A 20,300-nucleotide genomic window follows, 5' to 3' on the forward strand; every position below is an offset into this window, starting at 1 on the left:
TTATCACTTGTCTCTTGCTGTGGACAAGCCTATTCTTAAATGCTTTCCTGGTGCATCAAGTATTTTAAAGTCATGGGTATACACAAGGGACGGGGAATCTCTGGCCTTCCCATCATACTCAGCCGCCATGGGCAAGGTATAGTGGGTGTTGTTGGACTACACAGGTTAGCTATCTCTGGTTTGCACTGATATGCCCATGTGAAGCTTGCTTGTAGTGTATATATTTGTTTTTGACTGTTTGAAGGTGTTAACCATTCTGTCACCTACCTGGACTTTTCAGGGGAAAAGATGGAGGACAGAAATTGGAAAGACTTCATCTGTTACATATTTATGCATTCTGCACATCTCCTTTTTTTGGTTTAGGGGTATTCCATGTCAAGTGATCCAGTGACATTTACCTTACCATTTTATATTGCTTTCATTTTTCTGTTTCCTAAAAGTAGTATAAGAAAAGATCCCAGTAATTCAAAACTAAAAATACAAATCTCTTCAGAACTTCATGGGCTTTAATATGATATGGCACATGATGGACTTACTTTAAACTTTTAATTTAAGTTACAAAATTTAATGTTTTGAAAATTTTTAAATAGTGATATAAAAAAATCCATATGATTAAAGAATTCCAAAAAAATAATATTTCATATTTTAAAGAGCTTCCTACAAAATTTCATCTTGGGATCTCAATGGGATCACATTAAAAAACAAATACTTTGTGCATATATGTCTGCCTTATTGAGTTCTAATAAGGATAAATGGGTCTTGGGGGGAAATATGGTTTGAAGTCATGTTTATTCTCTTGTATCAGTTACTCCTTCTCTCCCAGGAGTGGAGGGGAAATAACATCAGACACCTCTCTACCAATTGTATTTCTATGGTCTGAGTATCTCCCTGAGCAATGCAGCTCTGTAGACTAATCTCCTCCTTATGCTAATTAGCAAGGCTGCTGATCTTCCACAATATCCAAGTAGTTACTAGGACATGGGTCTACTCTGAGCTATCCTTCACCTACGTGTGAAGCACGCAGACTATTCCAAATGCGCTGCATTATTATTTACAGCACTTTAAAACGTCAAATTAAAGGGAACTTTAATTTGCACTTTAATCGTGCAAGGTGGGGAACAAGAAGCTTACGTTTTCGCTTAATACTCCCCTGTATGTACTACAGTATTCATTGCGCGAGGTGCAGGCTCTGAGACGCTTCCCGCTCCCTCAACACACTCGGCAGCCTCCCGCCACGAGGGGGCCCTGCGCCTCTCTAGGACTTCTTCTCGCCTCCCCATTGCGTCATTAGTTTGCGCCGCGCGCGAAGGAAGGGCCCCGTCCCAGTGCGGAGCTGCCGGGAAACGAAACTGAACTGTGGCGGAGAGGAGTTGGGGGGATCCGGCCTTCTTTCCTCTCTCTGTCTCTCGAGCCCAGGCGCGTGTCTGGAGGGGGCTGAGGCTCGGCCTTCGCGGTCTTCTCTGCCCTCATCTCCCGCTCCGGCCTAAGACAGAGCCTCCCCCTTCCCCTCGTGTGAGTGTAGCAAGGGCTCCCGGGAGGGTCGGGGAGAGCGAACGAGCCTGGGGGGGGGCGTTTTGCCCCTGCTTCTCTGCCCCCCGCCGCCCCTGTCACGCTGCTTTTCCGATTGTCTCCACTTGTTTGCAGCTCCCGAGAATACTCCAGGCTGGCCGCCCCTGTCTGCCCCTCTACGTCCCCAGTTCCTGCCTCTCCCCGTTATGTCTCCTAGCCTAGCCGAGACCTTCCCTCCTGAGGTTTCTGTCTCTCCTGTGTCCTGATACTCCCTCGCCTCCCTTTTCATCTCCCATCTCCCGGTTTCCCCCTTTTACCAAGGCTGAGATGCTAAGCATGTTTCCCAGGAAATAAGTTCTCTTTAGCTCATTTGGACTTACTTCTGGGTAAGCCTGCTTGAAGTCAGGTTGCAGCTCTCCACAGACTGTGGATTCTGCACAGAAACATACGCTCCTTTTAGCTTCCACCTGGAATCCCGACTTCTTCCCCTTACCTAAACCACCTCCATCCTTTGCTCTGGTGTTTTCCTCTGATTCTCTCTCTCTCCCCCCCCCCAGCCCTCAGTCCTCTTTGCAAATTAGTGTTGTTTTGTTGTGGTGGCGGCGGCTATATTAAGGCCATCTCTCCCACCCCCATAGGGTTTAGTAAATATAAGTACACTAGCTGGCATCTGAATTAAAATATCATATTCCTAGTTGAGCACTTAATGGCTTCGTCATAGAAATGGGTTTTGTTATAAAACCAATCAACTGCATGAAATTGTGAAGAAACTATCTGTTACAATACTGTGCTTTACTTTCTGTTGGGTATTGAAGACTGTGTCTTCAGAATAAAATTTGAGACTGTCCCCCAATGTATTGTGAGATCTTCTAGCATTGTGCAGTGTTCTTTTATATAATTCATTTATATTTCCAAGTTAATGTGACTCAGTGCTACTGTTCAGTGAAATCCCTCATTGCCCAGTGATGGATGGGCTCGAATCATATACTGTACCTACATACCTCGAAGTAAGCCCCAGTGAACTGAATGGGATTTAAGTAGCCATGTATATGATTTGTGCTGTAAAATGTTGCCCATAGAAGAACTAAAATGAGAATCTTCCCGTAGATACTCCTTTTAACTAGCTGCTGTTTCTCGTGCTGATTGCAGGGAGACTGGAAGGGGATGGCTTCATCCTGGAAATTTTACTATGCCTATACAACTTTAAGCTTTCAGCTCTTATGTTTAACATTCAATTTACTCAGTTTTATGATTTGTACAAATGAACAATGTTGTGTTCACCACCATTAATAAGCATAGCCACAGTGCTGTCCCTGTTGTTCCTCACTTGCCTCAAGAAAATTTGTACCACATAGTTGATGTTTCTTCTCCTAGTTTTAATGATCCCAGGAGTGGTAAATTCAGTGGTGTGTTATTTAGCCCTATTATGCTGTGGTATCAGTGTATCTTCCATAACAAAAAATAATGCTTTTGATGTATTTATTAGCAACTACAGTACATTATTGCAATATATGAGAGCTCATATAAATAACATTATTTATAACCAGGTTTCTGAATGCTCTGGCATTAGAAACTGGTTCTTCACAAATTTGTTAACTCAGGACTACAGTGGTGCCTCGCAAGACGAAAAGAATCCGTTCCGCGAGTCTCTTCGTCTAGCGGTTTTTTCATCTTGCGAAGCAAGCCCATTGATGGCTTAGCGGATTAGCGCTGTTAACGGCTTTTAGCGGCTTATCAGCTTAGCGGATAAGCGGCTTAGCGGCTTAGAAAAAGGGGGGGGGAGGAAAAAAAAAACCCCGCAGGAACTCGCAAGACATTTTCGTCTTGTGAAGCAAGCCCATAGGAAATTCGTTTTGTGAAGCACCTCCAAAACGGAAAACCCTTTCGTCTAGCGGATTTTCCGTCTTGCGAGGCATTCGTCTTGCGGGGCACCACTGTACCTACTAAACTGGTGGTATACTTTGGGCACCTTTTGTTATTTGTTTATGTACTGTGATAACTTAACAAGCTTAGGCTGCAGCCTCTTACCTAGAAGTAAGCTGGTGCTGACTCAGTAGAACCTTCTGAGTAGATAGGATTGCATGGTTACAGCTCCGTCCTATTCATGTTTACTTATAAATTTGCCACTCTGAGTTCAAAGGAGCATGCTGTACAGTCATGTGCATGGTTGTTTGGCAGCATCTCCCACGCTCTTAATAGGGCTTACTCACTAGCAAGTGTGGTTAGGATTGCAATCTTAAGATGCAGTTGTATGTCAGTAACCTGGAAGTAAGGCTCAATGAGAATAAACAATAGGATTGTGCTGTTTTTTCTCTTGTGTGTTTATCAGTGAAACCTGAATTAGAACTGTGTTCTACTGGGATGTGTGTCTGTATGATGAAAGTGGTGGAATGAAAACATGCTATGAAAATGCCTATTCAGGTGCTTTCATTCTTTTTAAATTAATGGAGAGCAAATTGTTTGCTTTCCTGATTTCCCTCCTATTTTATATGAGCGGTCTTGAAAGTGCACAGAGGAAAGAGTTTTCTTCTTAAGAGAATGTTTCTATATAAGGACTGAAAACCTGAATACTCCACTGCCTTAAAATTATGCCACACTTATGAATGTGTTTGAAACTATTCTGGCACATGGTGAAAACCTTCTTGTTTACTATGACTTTTTCTGACTATTACCACCAGCCATTCTGGGGTTTTAAGAATATTTTTACTGTCCACCGGATTGCATTGTAATCATTTTGATTGTATTTGTATTGTATTTCTTGGTATTGTTGTACACCACCTTGCGATGCCCCTATAATAGGCAATATAGAAATATTTTAATAATTAAATATTTTGTTTCCTCCTTGCAGAGAAAATGAAGCGACGAGCAGAACCTGAATATAGCAGTCCCCTAAAGAGGCAGAAGAAAAGGATCGAAGAGTTGGGTCTGACCCTCAGCTCCACATCAGATGATGAAACACAACTTGGTAATCATGGAGCTCAAGGTAACTATAGAGGTAACATCACATGGGCCTGTCCACATCTAAACTTGGTTGTGCTGCAATCAACCTTTCATTGGACATAGAATGGAGTCATGGACTAACTGGTATCATTAGAACCCTGCTTGCTAATTTCCAGAGAAGAATAGTTAAACCATTGTGAGTACCATGTGAGGTCAGAGGCACTGGGGGCTATATAGGGTACAAACAAGTCAGTGGAATTTTCATTTGTTATTGCAGTCTATAAAACAACTTTTCTGACTCAGCTCCATGACTGACGGCCATCCATCTTCTACTTAAGATGGTTAGGACCTGATCTAAAATGGCTGTTCCTCTTGTTGCTTCTCCCACTTTCTGGACAATGAAGTTGTCTGCAAGGCCAGTGAGGAATCTGTTTGACCTTATGCTCTTGGCTGAGTTTGACATCCAACAAATATCCGGGTAATTGAAGTCCCCCATTACTACTATCTCCCTTCCTTTTGCATGCTTGGGCATCTGTTCCAGGAAGGCATCATCTATGTCCTCCGTTTGGCTTGGGGATCTATAGTAAACTCCCACAATGAGGTCACTGTTATTCTTCTCTCCCTTAATTTTGACCCAAATGCTCTCACTTTGGCTTTGAGGTTCTAAATCTTGGATCTCTTCACAGGTATACACATCCCTGACATATAACGCCACTCCTCCTCCTTTCTTGTCTGGTCTGTTTCTCTGAAATAGATTGTATCCCTCCATTATTACATTCCAATCGTGGAACTTATCCCACCAGGTTTCAGTGATGCCTTTAGTTTGCTGTACCAAGAGCTCAAGCTCATCTTGTTTATTACCCATGCTTTGCGCATTAGTGTACAGACATTGAAGTCCATTAATCATTCCCCCGTGTCTCTTATTTAAGGATTTTTTTCCTCCCACCACTAGGTCTGCGTGCTGTTTGCTCCATTTGGTCTATGACATTTGGATGATCTTCTTCATCAATTGATAGACTCCTACCTTCAGGAGCACTGTCTCCCTCCCCCACATTAGTCAGTTGAAAGCCCTCCTGATGAGGTTTCTGAGATTTTTGGCAAAAACATTCCTCCCAACCGTTGTGAGGTGCAGCCCATTGCTTGCCAGAAGTCCATCTTCAAGAAACTGTAGTCGGTGATCTAAGAATCCAAACTGTTCCTGTTTACACCATTTGCGAAGCCAGCTGTTCACTTCCACTATTTTTCCTTCTCTCCCTGGGCCACGTCGTTCAACTGGGAGGACAGATGAGATGACAATTTGTGCATTTAATTGCTTCAATTTCCTGCCCAGAGCCTTGTAGTCTCTTTTGATCTTCTGAAGGCTATTGCTTGCAGTGTCATTGGTTCCCACATGAACCAAGAGGAAGGGGTATTTGTCAGTGGGTTTTATGATTCCTTGCAGTCGTTCAGTTACATCTTGGATCTTAGCCCCGGGGAGACAGCACACTTCCCGAGACATCTTGTCAGGCCCACAGATCACTGCTTCTGTTCCCCTCAGTAGGGAATCCCCTATCACCACTACACGCTTCCTCTTAGGTCTGGTCGGGGTTCTTCCGTGAGCTGTCCGTTCCAAGGTCGCCTGCACATTCCCTGAGGACTGACTTTGCTGCTCGTCTTCATATACCTGATCGACTGTAATGAGGGAGAGATCCTCAAATGGAGTCTGCTCTTCGTCTTCCATGCTAGGGGAGAGGACCTCAAAGCGATTGTGTATTTCTAAACAATCAGAGCGAACCCTGGGCCTCCTACTTCTTTGAGTCACGTTTCTCCATATATCTGGCTCCTGTGTTGGTGAACTAGCCTCCTTCTCAGGTGAGTCCCCTGTTTCCTCCTTGGTGGAGACGGTGTGCTCTGTTGCTTCCAAGAAGAGCTCCAGCTCTCTAATTCTTTGGAGCGTAGCTACACGTTCCTCCAGTTGCTGGACTTTGTCTTCTAAGAGGGCAATCAACATGCAATTGCTGCAGGTAAAGCTGCCTGCAACCTTTGGCAAGATGGCAAACATTGCGCAGGAACCGCAGGCGGTTTGAGGACTTCTAGCCGCTTTGAGACTCCTTCGGGTAGTGATAAAGCGGGATATCAAATCCAAACTCTTCTTCTTCTTCTTCTCTTACTGCTAGAAAGTTTTTCTTGCTGTTTAATTGGAATCTCCTTCCTTGTCACATGAAGCCAGTGCAACACTAAGGATTGTGTTTGAGGGATGTCTGCTTCCTACAGCACTTGGTGGCAGTTTAAAATGATTTCCTGCAGAGAATTGAACTGTAAGGCTCAAGTGCCATAGTTTAGTGGTAGAGCAAATGCTTGACATGCAAACAGTGCCAGATTCATACCCCAGTATCTCCAGATAAGTCTGAAACCGTGGGGAGCTGCTGCCAGCCAGAGTAGACAGTACTGAGCTAGATAGATCTATGTTCTTCTCCATGAATAACTTGATTATACTGTGGCATAGACTGAGCGTTTCTTCCCTTTGCTTGGTTTTCAGAGTCTTCCACCACAAGCAGCAGCGAATCTGATGGCGAGATCAGTGAGAGGCGGCCTGTCCTTGGCTCTTTCAGCAATAAGTTCAGCGCAGACTCCCTTGTACAGGGCACATCCTCCCGATACTCCATGTATAACAGCGTGTCCCAGAAACTCATGGTAGGTCAGAGCAGCCTTGCAAACATCCTGTGGAAACCGAATCGGGGGAAATAAGAGCACTGTCAGTGGGATCCATTTGGTAGGATTCCCTTTCCCAACTATATTGGAACATGTCTGGCCCAAATATGTGTCCAGAGTGCTCTTTCAGTAAGTTAGGAAAGCTGGAAGGCTGCATAGTCACAGTCAGGTTGCAAATTGCATAATTTGCCTTTGAGTTTCAAGTTGTACCATTTATTTTTAGGAGCTTATTTCTAGCTGTAGTTGGTGGTGGAGAAACTTTTAAAATTTGAACGCATATCTGGTTCAAAATCAAGGAATGGTTATCTGTTTTGAGTAGCACTTCAAACCATGTATGCTGAAACATATATGCTTAGCACTCCACATTGTACTTACCTGCCCCGTCATACTTGCTGTCCTTAAATGTCTCCTTACCTGCTGTTTGCAAGTTTCTGGAAAGAGGCATTTCAGGGAAAGGTATGAACCAAAGTTTGGTTTTCCTATATGCTAAGAATTTTAGAGAGGTGATTTCAGCACTCTTCTTTTGCTTTTAGTATTGCCATTTACAACGTGAATTGGGACAGAGGAATCTGCATTATAAACCTTTTCACCCATGATTATTATATTTCCTTAGGAGCAAAAGCAAAACTTCAGTGCACCTATGTTCTCAGACTACATCCAAACGTTCATACTCTGTAGCCCCCTTCTTTTTCTTTACTTCATGCTATCAGAATTTCAGATGGACTCCTAGCGCAATGAATCTTTAAAATAAATTAGATTCAAATGGAATTCCTTGTTTGGGGCACTGGAGTCATGTTGCTGTTTGGTACCATGTGAGTTCCTGTGTGTGCATAGTTTAAACAACTTTTTTGAAATATGGAATAGTTCATCCTAGGCAAGTGTGCATAACTTCAATGAAGTATCATGCAGGTTTTAGATCTGACCTTCCACATAATACAAAAAATGGATCTTGCCTTTATAATAAAATGTTCCAATCTTCAGTATTTTAACAACAACAACTTCAGCTGTATTGGACAGGTTGCAGAAATTGAACTTGGGACAACCTGTCCCTTAGTCTAGAACGGACATCTTTTTCCTGGTAATCTTGAACTGCTTCATAGCAGGCAGAAGCAGGTGAAGCTTTTCTTATCCTTGTGATCCAACGATATGGAAATCTCCACTTCTTGAATTTCAGTATGTCACACAGGTATTAAAAGCACAGGAACCCTGCCAGGGAATTATGCAAGCATTATATTGGGGAGGAAATTCAGAGCTCCGGTTGTCTGTGATGCACCTTTTCTGAGTGAAGTGCTCAGGCCTTATGAAAATAACTCGGCCCTCATCAGTATTGCCCTTGGCTCATAGAGGCCTGCCTGTTTCTTATCTGTCAGTGAGCAGTTAATTAAATCCATCACAGAATTCAGTAATTACTTTCATGGTAGAGGGTTTGCTGTAAGCTGTGCTAGAGCTACAGTTCTCAGTGTGAGGTGAGCTCTCCTAAAGAAATATGTGCAGTTGTTAGGAGATAAATGAGCCCCTCCAAGCTTATATTGTTTGTGTGTGATTATTTGTGTAGATTAGCTGAGGAATCAGTTCCTGATAGTTATATTACAAGAAATTGAGTGAGTGCTATATTCCTCTTTGTGTTTCTAGGAGTAAAGTTGTTTAAGCAGCTTCTGATTTCCCCAAGGAATGTCACAACTCTGGTTGAACATCCCTGGCTCATATATGTTTCTAAAAGAATAAATGCTGCCAAAGAAATAGTTGATCTACTTAATTACAAAATATTCTGCCCAAGGTAACAAACTATAGGTGAATCGTAACAATAAGAACCAATACAAAATAAAATATCAAAAGTCAAAATGGTGTCCTGATCTGAAATATTTTCACTTGCTTCCTAAAAAGTTGCAAGGAAGAATATAGGTGGGTCTCTCTAGGGAGGGAATTCCAGAGGGTGGCAGTGCTACAGTACGAAAATCCTGTCTCTCCAACAGTAACATTCCAGAGAGTTGAGCCACAAAGCTAGACCTCCCCTTCAGACCTTGGCTTTCTTTAATTGACAGTTGAGGAACTGGGGTTTGCAGTCTTTCAAACACTGTTCGGTACTGTTTTTCCTTCCTGACTTTAAATTATATCTGTAAGAGCACAGCAGGTGTTTAATAGTGTAAAGGAATTTTAAAAATATTTTCAATCAAAAAATATAACCGACAAGATCTATAATTCTATTTGCTTTATTTCTATGGTTTTCAAGTGTCTGTCTTCAAGGAACCTCTTCATGGCAGGCTGAATCTTCACATTTCTGCTATAGAATCCCTGTGCATAGCAGAGGATCCTAGGGTCACTCTGTGTTAATTGAGAGTGTAGCATAGAATGTACCCCAGTTCTCCTGCTACTTCCATCTTCTAGATGTTTATGTGAGCTGTTTTACAGGGAAACCTGTTTGCCATTACTGATCTGTTCGTTGAAATAAATTAATAAATTAATAAATTGTCCAGTAGCACCTTGGAGACCAACTAAGTTTGTTTTATTTATTTATTTATTTTTACTGCATCAGACCAACACAGCTACCTACCTGATCTGTTTGTTGAGACAGTGGTTCTCAAACTTCCCCCACAATGGACCACAGGAAAATTACGGAGGGTCTTGGTGGACTACTTAATGATTTTTCTGTCTGTTTTAGCAATTGTAATGATGCTACATTCTCTTTAATGAAATCAAGATTAAACTTTTAAACCTCTAGTCTTCTCCACTCCTTTCAAATGCCTCCTCCCAATCACTTCCAGTCCATCCCACTCACCTTAGAACTTGGCCGTCTACCTGCTCTTCACAGACATGCTGCAGACCAACTGAAGGAAGTGGACAGACCACCATTTGGCAACCTCTGCTTTAAGTTATACCTGATAAGCTTTCAAGGAACCCCAGAGTTCCCTGGAACACAAGTTTGAAAATCCTACTGTTGGCTGAAGGGTTATGGCTAACCGAATCCCATCTGTTTACTGTTGTGAGGTTCACATGAACTGCTTTGGGCTTCTGACATGTGTGAGACAAAGAGAGAGACCATGATCACAACTGTAGTCTCATTACAGACTTTTCTGTCCAAAGAGCCCAGAGTACTTAGAGGTTGATAAACATGACAAATGGCAAATAGCTATTGAGTTCTTCACAGGTTACTCATTTGTAGCAAGGCAGTTCATTTTTGTTGTTGTGTTTACATGTTTCATTCTGTTGATCTAGCTTCATCCTAATTAAGTTGAACACACTTGAAGGAGAGTCCAGAAGTCTTCTATGAGATTCATTAAGTGCACTCAATATTTTTTAATCACAGGAGTCTAAGATGGCCTGATTTATTTATTTATTCTGCTAGTCCTCAGCCTAAGCACAGAAGGTAGTGCATAAATTTGTTGTTAGAGTTACTAAGGAGCTTATTCTGCATTGGCTTACAGGCCAAAATGGGTTTCCGAGAAGGTGAAGGTCTTGGAAAATATGGCCAGGGGAGACAAGAAATCGTTGAGGCCTCCAAACAGAAAGGAAGACGAGGTCTGGGGCTGACTCTGAAAGGATTTGATGGAGAAGTCAACATCAACTGGCAGGATGAGCCAGAGGTAATTATGTGCACATTTTGTTCCTTCCACATGTTTTTTGTGCTTTCCACTTATCTGTTAGGCAGTGGTCTTTTCGCCACTGGCTCAGGTGAAGTTCGTGGCAAAATAACCCTTGGTTTGAAGGCTTTTATCTTGCAAATGGTGCTAGCCTCTGGGAGGAATTCAGCCCTTTGCTCTTCTGATCGTTCCATCAGCACAATAATTTTAGCTTTCCAGATGGAATTATTCCCCCCTCTCTTCCCCCTGCATCAACCCCACCCCACCTCCCAGAGCCCGGAGTGGGTTGAAGAGAGGGGAGAAAGCCCTGATGCGCAAGTGGAAGTCCTTATTCAGGACTCTGACAGGATTTGTTAAGTGAATCCTGTCCTCTGTCTGGTAATCTATTTCAACTTCCTTATTCTTAATTGTCACATGAACATATTGCCTGCCCATGTGTTATGAAAACACTATGGTTCTCTTAAAGACATTATTTGAATTTCAGCCTTAAAAGATTGTGTTGAGCTTCTGGTTTACTTCCAAATATTAAGGGAGTTAAATTTTGCTGCAGCATACACAGTCTTCTTTTTTACTTATCTTTTCTTATGTTCACAGGCTAGCGCTTATGAGCAAGTGGACTGGTTCCCAGAATGTACCACTGAAATTCCAGATGCTGAGGAAATGAAGGATTGGATGACTATAGGCAAGGTATGAAGCATGGGGAGGAGAGTTAAGGGCTAAGCCAATTAAGAATTCAGAGAGGCTGGGTACCAAGTCCAGAGGTGCCATTCTGCATGCAAAAGTGTAATGCAGTTTGAGTGATGCCCTTTCCCTGACACAAACACATTAAGACCGGGTCAGAATGACCAAAATATTGAGTAAACATTTTAAAATATAATTAATATTAGGGAAGCCAACTGAAGTAAAAAAATACATTTAATAAATGCCAATAAAAATATAATTAGATGATTTTGACTTTCTCAATATTTTTTATTAAAATTACAGATGAGCTCCAAACATTTTATTTTAGTGCTTGGTCCACAGTGAACTCCTATATAAATGAATTTCTATTTACAATTTATATATTGCATTTTTGTTTTGTCCTCCTCCAAAGAGTTGAGGGTGCGATATATGGTTCCTCTTCTATTTTAGTCTCATGTTGACCCTGTCAGGTAGTGTTAGACTTAAGAGAAGGTGACTGCCCATGTTCACCCAATGTTTTGGCTAACATTCACTTCCGAACTATAATGGTTTTTATAAGAATTTATTACTTATACCCCGCTCATCTGACTGGGTTGCCCCAGCCACTCTGGGAGGCTTTCAACAGAATATAAAGAACACACAATACATTGGACATTAAAAGCTTCCTGATACAGGGCTGCCTTCAGATGTCTACAGAATGTCATATTGTTGTTTATATCTAATAATAATAATTTATTACTTGACTAACAACAACCATCTGTTGAGAAGGACCTGTGAACAGTCCAGCTCTTCCATTTTCTGTACTAAAAATGTTTTGCTGGGTGATGTGGGCCTGGGTCCTAGGTTGGTGTGTTTACACTCATTATCTTGCTGAGTTCTGTGTTCTCAACCTGAGTCCATACTTCCACGTGAAGGGAGCAAATTAATATACTTGGGTATTCGAGGGCTACTCACTCTGTTCTTCAGTATCAGATTGCAGCGCGAATAAGCTTCATCCTTGTAATTGCTGCATTTGTGAGAGCTTGAGTACCTTGACAAGCTGCTTAATCACAACAGCAGGAAGCCGCATTTTCCGTAGTGATGCTCTCATTTTGTACAGTGTTCTCTGTCTGCCTGGCACAGAATATTGCTGCTCACCAGTGATATAGTTTGAAAGGCTGCAGCCTAGCCAGAAGTGTAAATAACAGCCGTGACAGGATTTTTCTTTTCCTTGGATACCAGCCGTTTTTATTAATGATATATAGTGGTAAGTGTTGGATGTACCGCAGTGATTCTTAAGGGTGTTTATACAAAGCTAGCTTCCCCACTTTTCTTCAGGCTGCAAAATGCCATGTTTATTAGTCTGCCTGGTGAGTAGATATCTAACTGTTCTTAGATTGAAAACTGAAGTAGAAATAGATGCATACTCCCAATATGTACTTGTATACTGTTTCCTGTTGCAGTGAAACAGACTGATTATTGATCAGCCTTGCTTCTGACCCTTATAAAAAGTGCTATGAGCCCTTGTTAAGAGTGCATTGGGCTTGGACCCAAGCAGCAAGGCTTTGTTTTGGTTTTTTTTATAAATATTTATTCAAATTTTTTTAAATACAAATGAAAAAACAATAAACAATATAACATATATCATAACATAGTTTCATAACTTCTTTGGACTCCCTCACATCTCCCGCTCCCACTTTCATCACCGTAAGTTTTTGCCAGCAACTTATCATCTAGTTTACATTCTTGTATTCCACAAATTGAAAAAATAACCTAACACTTCTCCAAAAAGTTATTTTCTTCAATCTCGCTTATCTTCCTAATTCCATCTAATTTAGTGGTGTCGAATTATTTATGATCTAGCATCCTTCTTAACATTCAACCAAATTACAGTATTTTTGGAAGTAAATCTTAAATTTCTTCCAATCTTCTTCAACCTTCTCCTCTCCCAGGTCTCGGATTCTGCCAGTCATCTCAGCCAATTCCATATAGTCTATCAGTTGCATCTGCCATTCTTCCAGTGTGGGTAGATCAAGCAGCAAGGCTTTGATCTTAAATATCAAATAAATTCATTGGTAGCCTTGAGCACGTCACACCAAAGCTGTTTCCTATATGCAGAGTTTCATTAAGTTGCCTTTTTGCACAGTTTTTTAAAATTAAAACTGGGTGAATGTTTTCCATACTCCCAAGAGATTTTTCAGACCACCAAAATATTCTTCAGGAGCCCCCTTCCCAGCATCCCTTTTTTACATCCCTTTCAGCAGCAGCTTTGGCAACATGTACATGCTTTTTGTTTTAACTAGAGAGTGGTTCTTGCAGGCTACCTGAGCCTATGAAGTGGAGATCATGTAGCCAGTATGTGATGATGGCACCTAGTTATCAAGTTTGGCTGTCTGATGTCAACCCAAAAAGTCTGGAGTGGGTTCACACATAGGGATATTTGCTAAATGTCACCTCTCAGTGTTTTGAGCCAAGTTTTTATTAGCATAGGTGATTTATTTTTTTAAAAGCAAAGCTCTGTAAGAAATTGGCTCCTGTCTGAAGCCATTTCCATGTGCATCACTTGCTTGATCAGCAAGTGTGGCCCCAAATCAGATAAGTATTCCATTTAGCCCATGATTCTTTAAACTATTTCTTTTCAAAGTTTGAAAAAGAATCACATGTGGGAAGCTGTTGATAAAGGCAGGTGTCTACAGTTCCAGTCCCTCAGTCCTATTTCTTATACTGAAAAAGTGATGTGTCTGTTTATCTGGCACACAAGGTGTAGGTCAGAGTTTCCACCTGAGAGCAGATGCCTCAAACTATTGTTTTTTGTTAGATCTGCATGTTTTCATGAAAGGTGTCTTGCCACATTGTCTTAATAAAGAGGAAGATGTTCTGTTTGTTTATTCATTTCCCCCATATTTTATTCTCTAGAAAAAACTGGTGATTGATGATGAAACACATTTCTGTGGAGAAGAACTCCTACAGAATATGCTTCAGTGCAAGGTGAGTTTTGTCTGTTGGGGACATAGCCTCTCCGTGGAAGAGAACGGGAGTATATCTAAGATCTGGAGGCTCTGCGAGTTGGTTGTTTTGAGACATTGGGGGTCAAGAGACCTTGACACTTCATCCATGCAATATAAGGCGTTAATTTCGAGGCCAGAATTTAATTCTCAGTGTTTTAAATCTCACTTGACAGGCCTTTGTTTCTTACTGGCTTTAAAAGGTTGTAGTGGTGCTGCCAAAGTTATTGCATCTTAATACCTCCAGCTAGAGAATTTTGAGCTCATTGCTATTCCCCTATAGCTAGGTTCCTGTAATTTGATATTACTTAACTATAATTTGACCTCCTTGTCAAATTAGACTTGTTCCTTCTTTTTCCAGAGCGTGTTTGATGAGCTGGATGGGGAGGAAATGCGCCGAGCTCGTACAAGGTCCAACCCCTATGAGATGATCCGTGGAGTCTTCTTCCTAAACAGGTCAATGGAGGATCTCAGATTTGCAGCCCTTGAGTTAGCAAGGGCAGACTCTTAACAAGTTTCCCTCTTGCATTTACAGAGCAGCAATGAAGATGGCAAACCTAGACTACGTCTTCGACCACATGTTTACAAACCCAAAGGATTCTCGAGGGGTAAAGGTTTCTCTATATCTCTAAATCTTCAGTGTCTTCTGTGAATGGGGGAATTGGGTGGAAAAGTCCTTCAGAGTTTTACTAAAATAGTTGGGGTTTTTTTGTTTTTTTTAAGTGCCCCGGCAGTCAGGGATACAGTACGGCAATGCAGTTGTTGCTTTGGTTAGTCAGTTGCTTCTGTTGAGGTGCTTTGAGTCTCATCCCTTATCCATTTTGGCAGAAACCTCTGATCAGAGATCGTGATGCAGAGCTCCTGTACTTTGCTGATGTATGTGCTGGCCCTGGGGGCTTCTCAGAGTATGTCCTCTGGAGGAAGAAGTGGCATGCAAAAGGTTTTGGCATGACCTTAAAAGGACCAAATGATTTCAAATTGGAGGATTTCTTTGCTGCTTCTAGTGAGCTCTTCGAGCCTTACTATGGTATGTATAAGCATGTATGTATGGCAACCTTCTCCCCACCCCCTCATCGTTCATCTTCAGTGTCAAGTGAAAGACTTAAAGAGTTTTGAATGCATGTGCATTTTTAAATGGGAAACATTTTGGGGACAGCTCTATCAGTACCTACAGAAGTTGTATATGTTTTGAAAGTTGATTGCCATTTGATCTTAGAGACAGACAGGCAGGATACACAGATTGTTGCCACTGTGTCCCATTTTTTTAAACAAAGGATGTAATCAAGTGTGGAAACTACCAAGGATAGCAAGGAATACCAACATCACAAGAGGCGAGAGAAGTGGCGCTTCTTTTACAAAACTTCTCAGATCACTTTATGCAGAAATGTAGTCATAAGTTTTTAAAATGAAATAATGAGAAATCTTTGGAAATGATTCTGTGGTATGTAATGACAATAATACACAGCGGACGAGAGCAAATTCCTTGCTTTCCTTGCTCACAGGTGAAGAAGGAATTGAGGGAGATGGAGACATCACCCGTCCCGAGAACATCACTGCCTTCCAGAATTTTGTGCTGGACAATACAGATCGCAAGGGGGTACATTTCTTGATGGCTGATGGGGTATGTTCCTTCTCTTTCCCCTTTGTTCACTGAGCTAAGAGAGGGACCTAACTTTGTGCATTGTGATGTGACATTTAGCTTGTTATAAATGTGATGTGATGATTCAGAGAGCTTATACACACACACACACACACACACACACACAGGATTACCTCTGGATATAGATAATGGATCCGTTTTGTTTTGGGATTGGATTAATGGTTTCATTTCAGTACAAATAAAATCAACAAATACATGGTGTGCTGGTTCATAGAACATCACAACATAGATTTGTTGCTGATGTCCCTCTCCAGCATATCTGAGCACTCAGTGTACAGCACGAAAGCTGCTGCTACCCTCTGCAAGTGCATCCTTGTTCCTTCTAGTTGAATAATACACACTCTGTGTGTATGTGTGTGTACACTGTGTGACAGACAATGACAGTGGCTCCTTGTGTGATGAGCACTTCCTAGAACTGATAGGTGTGAAGAGAAGGATGATGCAGAGGAGGAACAGACTCTTCAATGAGGCACAGTGCCATGAAGATGATCCCCCACCCTCCTGAGTGTGGGACTAAGGAGGACTACTTCCACCAATTCTCTGCTCACTCCCCACTCCATCCTTACTGACTATTATCTCAGTTACCTCTTTACTGAAAGTGAGAAGCAAGCTTCCTCTTCCCTGACAGATTATGGAAAGGCAAAAGCGCACGTTAAGCCCAGGGAGGGGAGAAGGCAGCATGCAGCTCAGTGGGCAGGCAGTGACTTGTCACGCTCTCCAAAGAGGGAAGGGTGAATTGAATTTTAAGTTTTCCGTTCCATGAAACGTGATACTTGGTTTCTGTTACATAAAATGTGATTTGCATTAAGGTTTGCTGTTTGCTGTGTGTTTCAGGGTTTCTCTGTTGAGGGTCAGGAAAACATCCAAGAGATTCTAAGCAAGCAGCTGACTCTTTGCCAGTTCCTCACAGCACTCTCTGTCGTACGAACAGGTGCTTCTCCACATGCTCCCCCCCCCCCGTCTCTGTATTTCCCCTTCTGTCCCTTGTGGCTTTAGTGTTAACTATTCTAGACTCTCTTATCTCCATCCCCACTTTGCACAGTATTTTGTAAGAGACCAGACTCTTTGTTTTTGTAGGTGTTGGTCCTTCTGTTCCTCTTCTATAATTATGCATCACGGTTTTTAAAATAAGATTTGGATTTGGAAGCTCTTGGCTATCTCCTCGTATTTGCAGAATATGAAATTCTCATAGTGAGGCAATGTTGGCCCTGGGAATTACCAGCTTACCATGGAAACGTTCTGAAGGCAGCAGGCAGAGGACTTTGCGGGAATCCCTTCTGTCCAATCTCTTCCCTTTTCGGGGAATTAGGGGAGAAGTGGTAAATGGAGGTGAAAAGGGTTGGATGGCTTTTGAAAATGCGATTGTTAAGTACCCAAAAGAATATCCTGTGAGATTTCCACAGCATGGTCCTCCATATCATCTATGGACAAGAATGGCTGCTGTCATAAACCATGTGTGATATAGACAGTGTGTGGGACAGATTGGGGAGGCCCCCATCTAGATCTCGGCTCAGCCATTATGTTCATTGTGTAGAAGGTACTGTTTTTCAGCCTAATCTCCCTCACAGGTGCATGTGAGGATAACATGTCATAACCCCATGTGCACCACCCTCGGTGCCTTGGAGGAAGGGTGGGATACAAATATGATTAATAATAAAGTAGTGTGTGTTTCTCCTTTCTCTTTGTAAGGTGTAGCTTCAATTTGCTTTTTCTGCTCCAGGAGGGCACTTTGTCTGCAAAACCTTTGATCTGTTCACGCCATTCAGCGTTGGCCTAGTATACTTGCTCTACTGCTGCTTTGAGCGCGTGTCAATCTTCAAACCTGTGACGAGTCGCCCTGCCAATTCTGAAAGGTGAGACCTGAGCATTGTGGAAGGTGGAAGGTACCTGTCTCTTTGAACACTGTGGCTCTGATAAAAAAAAAAAGGTTTGAAGTAGCTGCAGCTTTGCTACAAACTCAATGAGAGTTTAGGTTCTGTATCACATTCAAATTGTTTTGCTAAATATTTGCTGGCACATCAAACTGCTCAATGCGAGGCAATTAAATTTTGTAATGAGAGGATCACTTGTAATCCTTCATGCTATTATATTCGTTAATGCTTGAAGTTTCTTTTTGCCTCCTACCTTTTTCAAATACTTTTGGAGTAAAATTTCATCAGACAGATAATGACCAGAAATCGCTTGTATACATACCTTCTTTTTAGTGAATTTGATTCTTCTGGGGCCATTGCCAAAAGAAGCCCAGATCACAATAAAATGTTTCTAAAGCACATTCCCAGTTAATTGCAGGATTGTGGCCTAAGGGTACCAAAGAAAGATAGGACCTTTTTTATGTACGCAACAACAGCAGCAAGAATCCTTTTGGCGAAGTATTGGAAGACTAAAGAACTACCTACTCTGGAAGAATGGCAGACCAAGGTGACTGAATTTATGGGACTGGCAGAGATGACCGGCAGAATCCGTGACCAGAAGAAAGAGACAGTGGAGGAGGACTGGAAAAAATTTAAAATCTATCTTAAAAATTGTTGTAAAATTTCGGAATGTTAAGATGTCAGGGGATTGGACACTAAGAATTACAGCTATAAATCGAAATTTATAAAGCAGAAACTCTTTTTAAAGAGAACTAAAGATAAAAATGGGATGAAGAATTGCTAAAAATTTTGAAATTTGGATGCAGTGAAGGGGAGGTTTGGGGAAGTCACATTATGTTTGTTTTGTTTTTTCTTTATGTTGTAAAATCAATAAAAATTATTATAAAAAAGATTGTGGCCTAAGGTACTGCAGCTCATCTGGGGCACGTCAATATCTCTAATTTTCTTGTCCTTAAAATAGGAATAAAACAAGATGGAACTGGGAAAGTGTTTTGCACTAATGGAAGTAATAAAATATATGATAACCAATAAAGGTTGTCATCACCTCTTGCAAAAGCAGAAAGGGTTTTCTGCAAGCTGTATTTATTTCATCTTACAGTTTGTTACAATGCATCAGAAGGTCATTATAGTTAATGAGCAAATAGTCTGTCTCACCCTGCAGGTATGTGGTATGCCGAGGATTGAAATCTGGAATTGATGACGTGAGAGACTATCTTTTCTCGGTGAACATCAAACTCAATCAGCTACGCAACACAGACCAGGATGTAAACCTTGTTGTCCCTTTGGAAGTAATCAATGGTGACCATGATTTCCATGATTACATAATCCGATCAAATGAAAGGTGAGTTGAAGGGCAGTGAGAAGAAATTGCAGGGTTTTGTGGTACCCTTTCTGCTAGTCACTTTTCCTAAGCTGTCTGCTTCCAATAATTCTTCCTCTGCAAAGTCCATATCTTGTGGATTAGTTCACAAGACAAAGTGAATGACACACTGTATAACTCGTGTCCTGTCCTTTGTTTTCAAATGCCAATTAGGCACCATTAATTGTAGATGCATGATTAATGGCACATCTAGATTTCTCACTCCTGCTTTGTATATTGTAGTTTCGTGGCTTTCTCTACTCTGCAGTGATAATATAAAACTGGTATTATCAGTTGATTGTAAGAAATCTTGCTAATTTCTGTTTTTTAGTGTACTTTATTCACTTGTTGCATTTCTGTATTATCCTGACCAGTCATTATTCTCTTCTTTTTAACCTGAAAAGCAGCAATAATAAAAAAACTTACTTTCTGCGCAGATAAGAATAGTCATAGGTTAACATAAACAACAACAACAACACACAAAACCCAACCTCCTTTTGTGAAGGAAGAGTGAAAATATTCCTCAATTCCCTGGCAGTACCATTGCAGCATGGCCAGTTACTGTATTGTATTTAAATTGGTCATTGTGTCTGTTGGGTATTTTTCATGCGCATTCTGATTCACAAGACCTTCAGATAGCTACTTTGTCAATTTAGTAGATAATGCATTCTAAAGCTGGGACCTGCTTTCTCTTCCAGACTCTGCGCTGTTCAGATCAAAGCACTGGCCAAAATCCGTGCCTTTGTTCAAGACACGTAAGTATATTTATATTTAAAGGTGCTCTTGGGTGAGGGCCGAACTGTAATTCAGGTTTGTTGTTTGTACTGTTTGAGATGTTACAGCCTTCATTTGGTGGTGGGGCATGGGAGAGACTTGCATGAAAGTGACTCCATTCCAGGGAATGTCATTCAAGTCAGTGAGTCAAGTTTGTGGTTTGCAGTATTCTTTTATAGATTTTCCAGGTGTAATTTCTGGGGTCTAGAGCAGCATTTCAGAAGTTTATTTGAGGGTCTTCTTCACCTTGTT

General features: G+C 41.4%; 1 protein-coding gene across 1 annotated transcript in view; it reads left to right on the plus strand.

Moving 5' to 3' along the window:
- Positions 1-1,328: 1,328 nt before the first annotated feature.
- The window catches only part of CMTR1 (cap methyltransferase 1), a 37,504-nt gene continuing 18,532 nt past the window's right edge, over positions 1,329-20,300 (plus strand). Inside the window, exons 1-14 of the mRNA XM_081854154.1 lie at positions 1,329-1,512; positions 4,358-4,492; positions 6,968-7,122; positions 10,563-10,721; positions 11,313-11,405; positions 14,295-14,366; positions 14,745-14,839; positions 14,919-14,991; positions 15,212-15,410; positions 15,886-16,004; positions 16,878-16,974; positions 17,764-17,896; positions 19,077-19,256; positions 19,973-20,029. Of these exons, the coding sequence (XP_081710280.1) occupies positions 4,363-4,492; positions 6,968-7,122; positions 10,563-10,721; positions 11,313-11,405; positions 14,295-14,366; positions 14,745-14,839; positions 14,919-14,991; positions 15,212-15,410; positions 15,886-16,004; positions 16,878-16,974; positions 17,764-17,896; positions 19,077-19,256; positions 19,973-20,029 (1,562 nt within the window). The 5' untranslated portion in view covers positions 1,329-1,512; positions 4,358-4,362. The remainder of the gene's footprint in view (positions 1,513-4,357; positions 4,493-6,967; positions 7,123-10,562; positions 10,722-11,312; positions 11,406-14,294; positions 14,367-14,744; positions 14,840-14,918; positions 14,992-15,211; positions 15,411-15,885; positions 16,005-16,877; positions 16,975-17,763; positions 17,897-19,076; positions 19,257-19,972; positions 20,030-20,300) is intronic.

The sequence above is a fragment of the Podarcis erhardii genome (assembly GCF_964252035.2).
Source record: "Podarcis erhardii genome assembly, chromosome: 3".
Taxonomy (NCBI): Eukaryota; Metazoa; Chordata; class Lepidosauria; order Squamata; family Lacertidae; genus Podarcis; species Podarcis erhardii.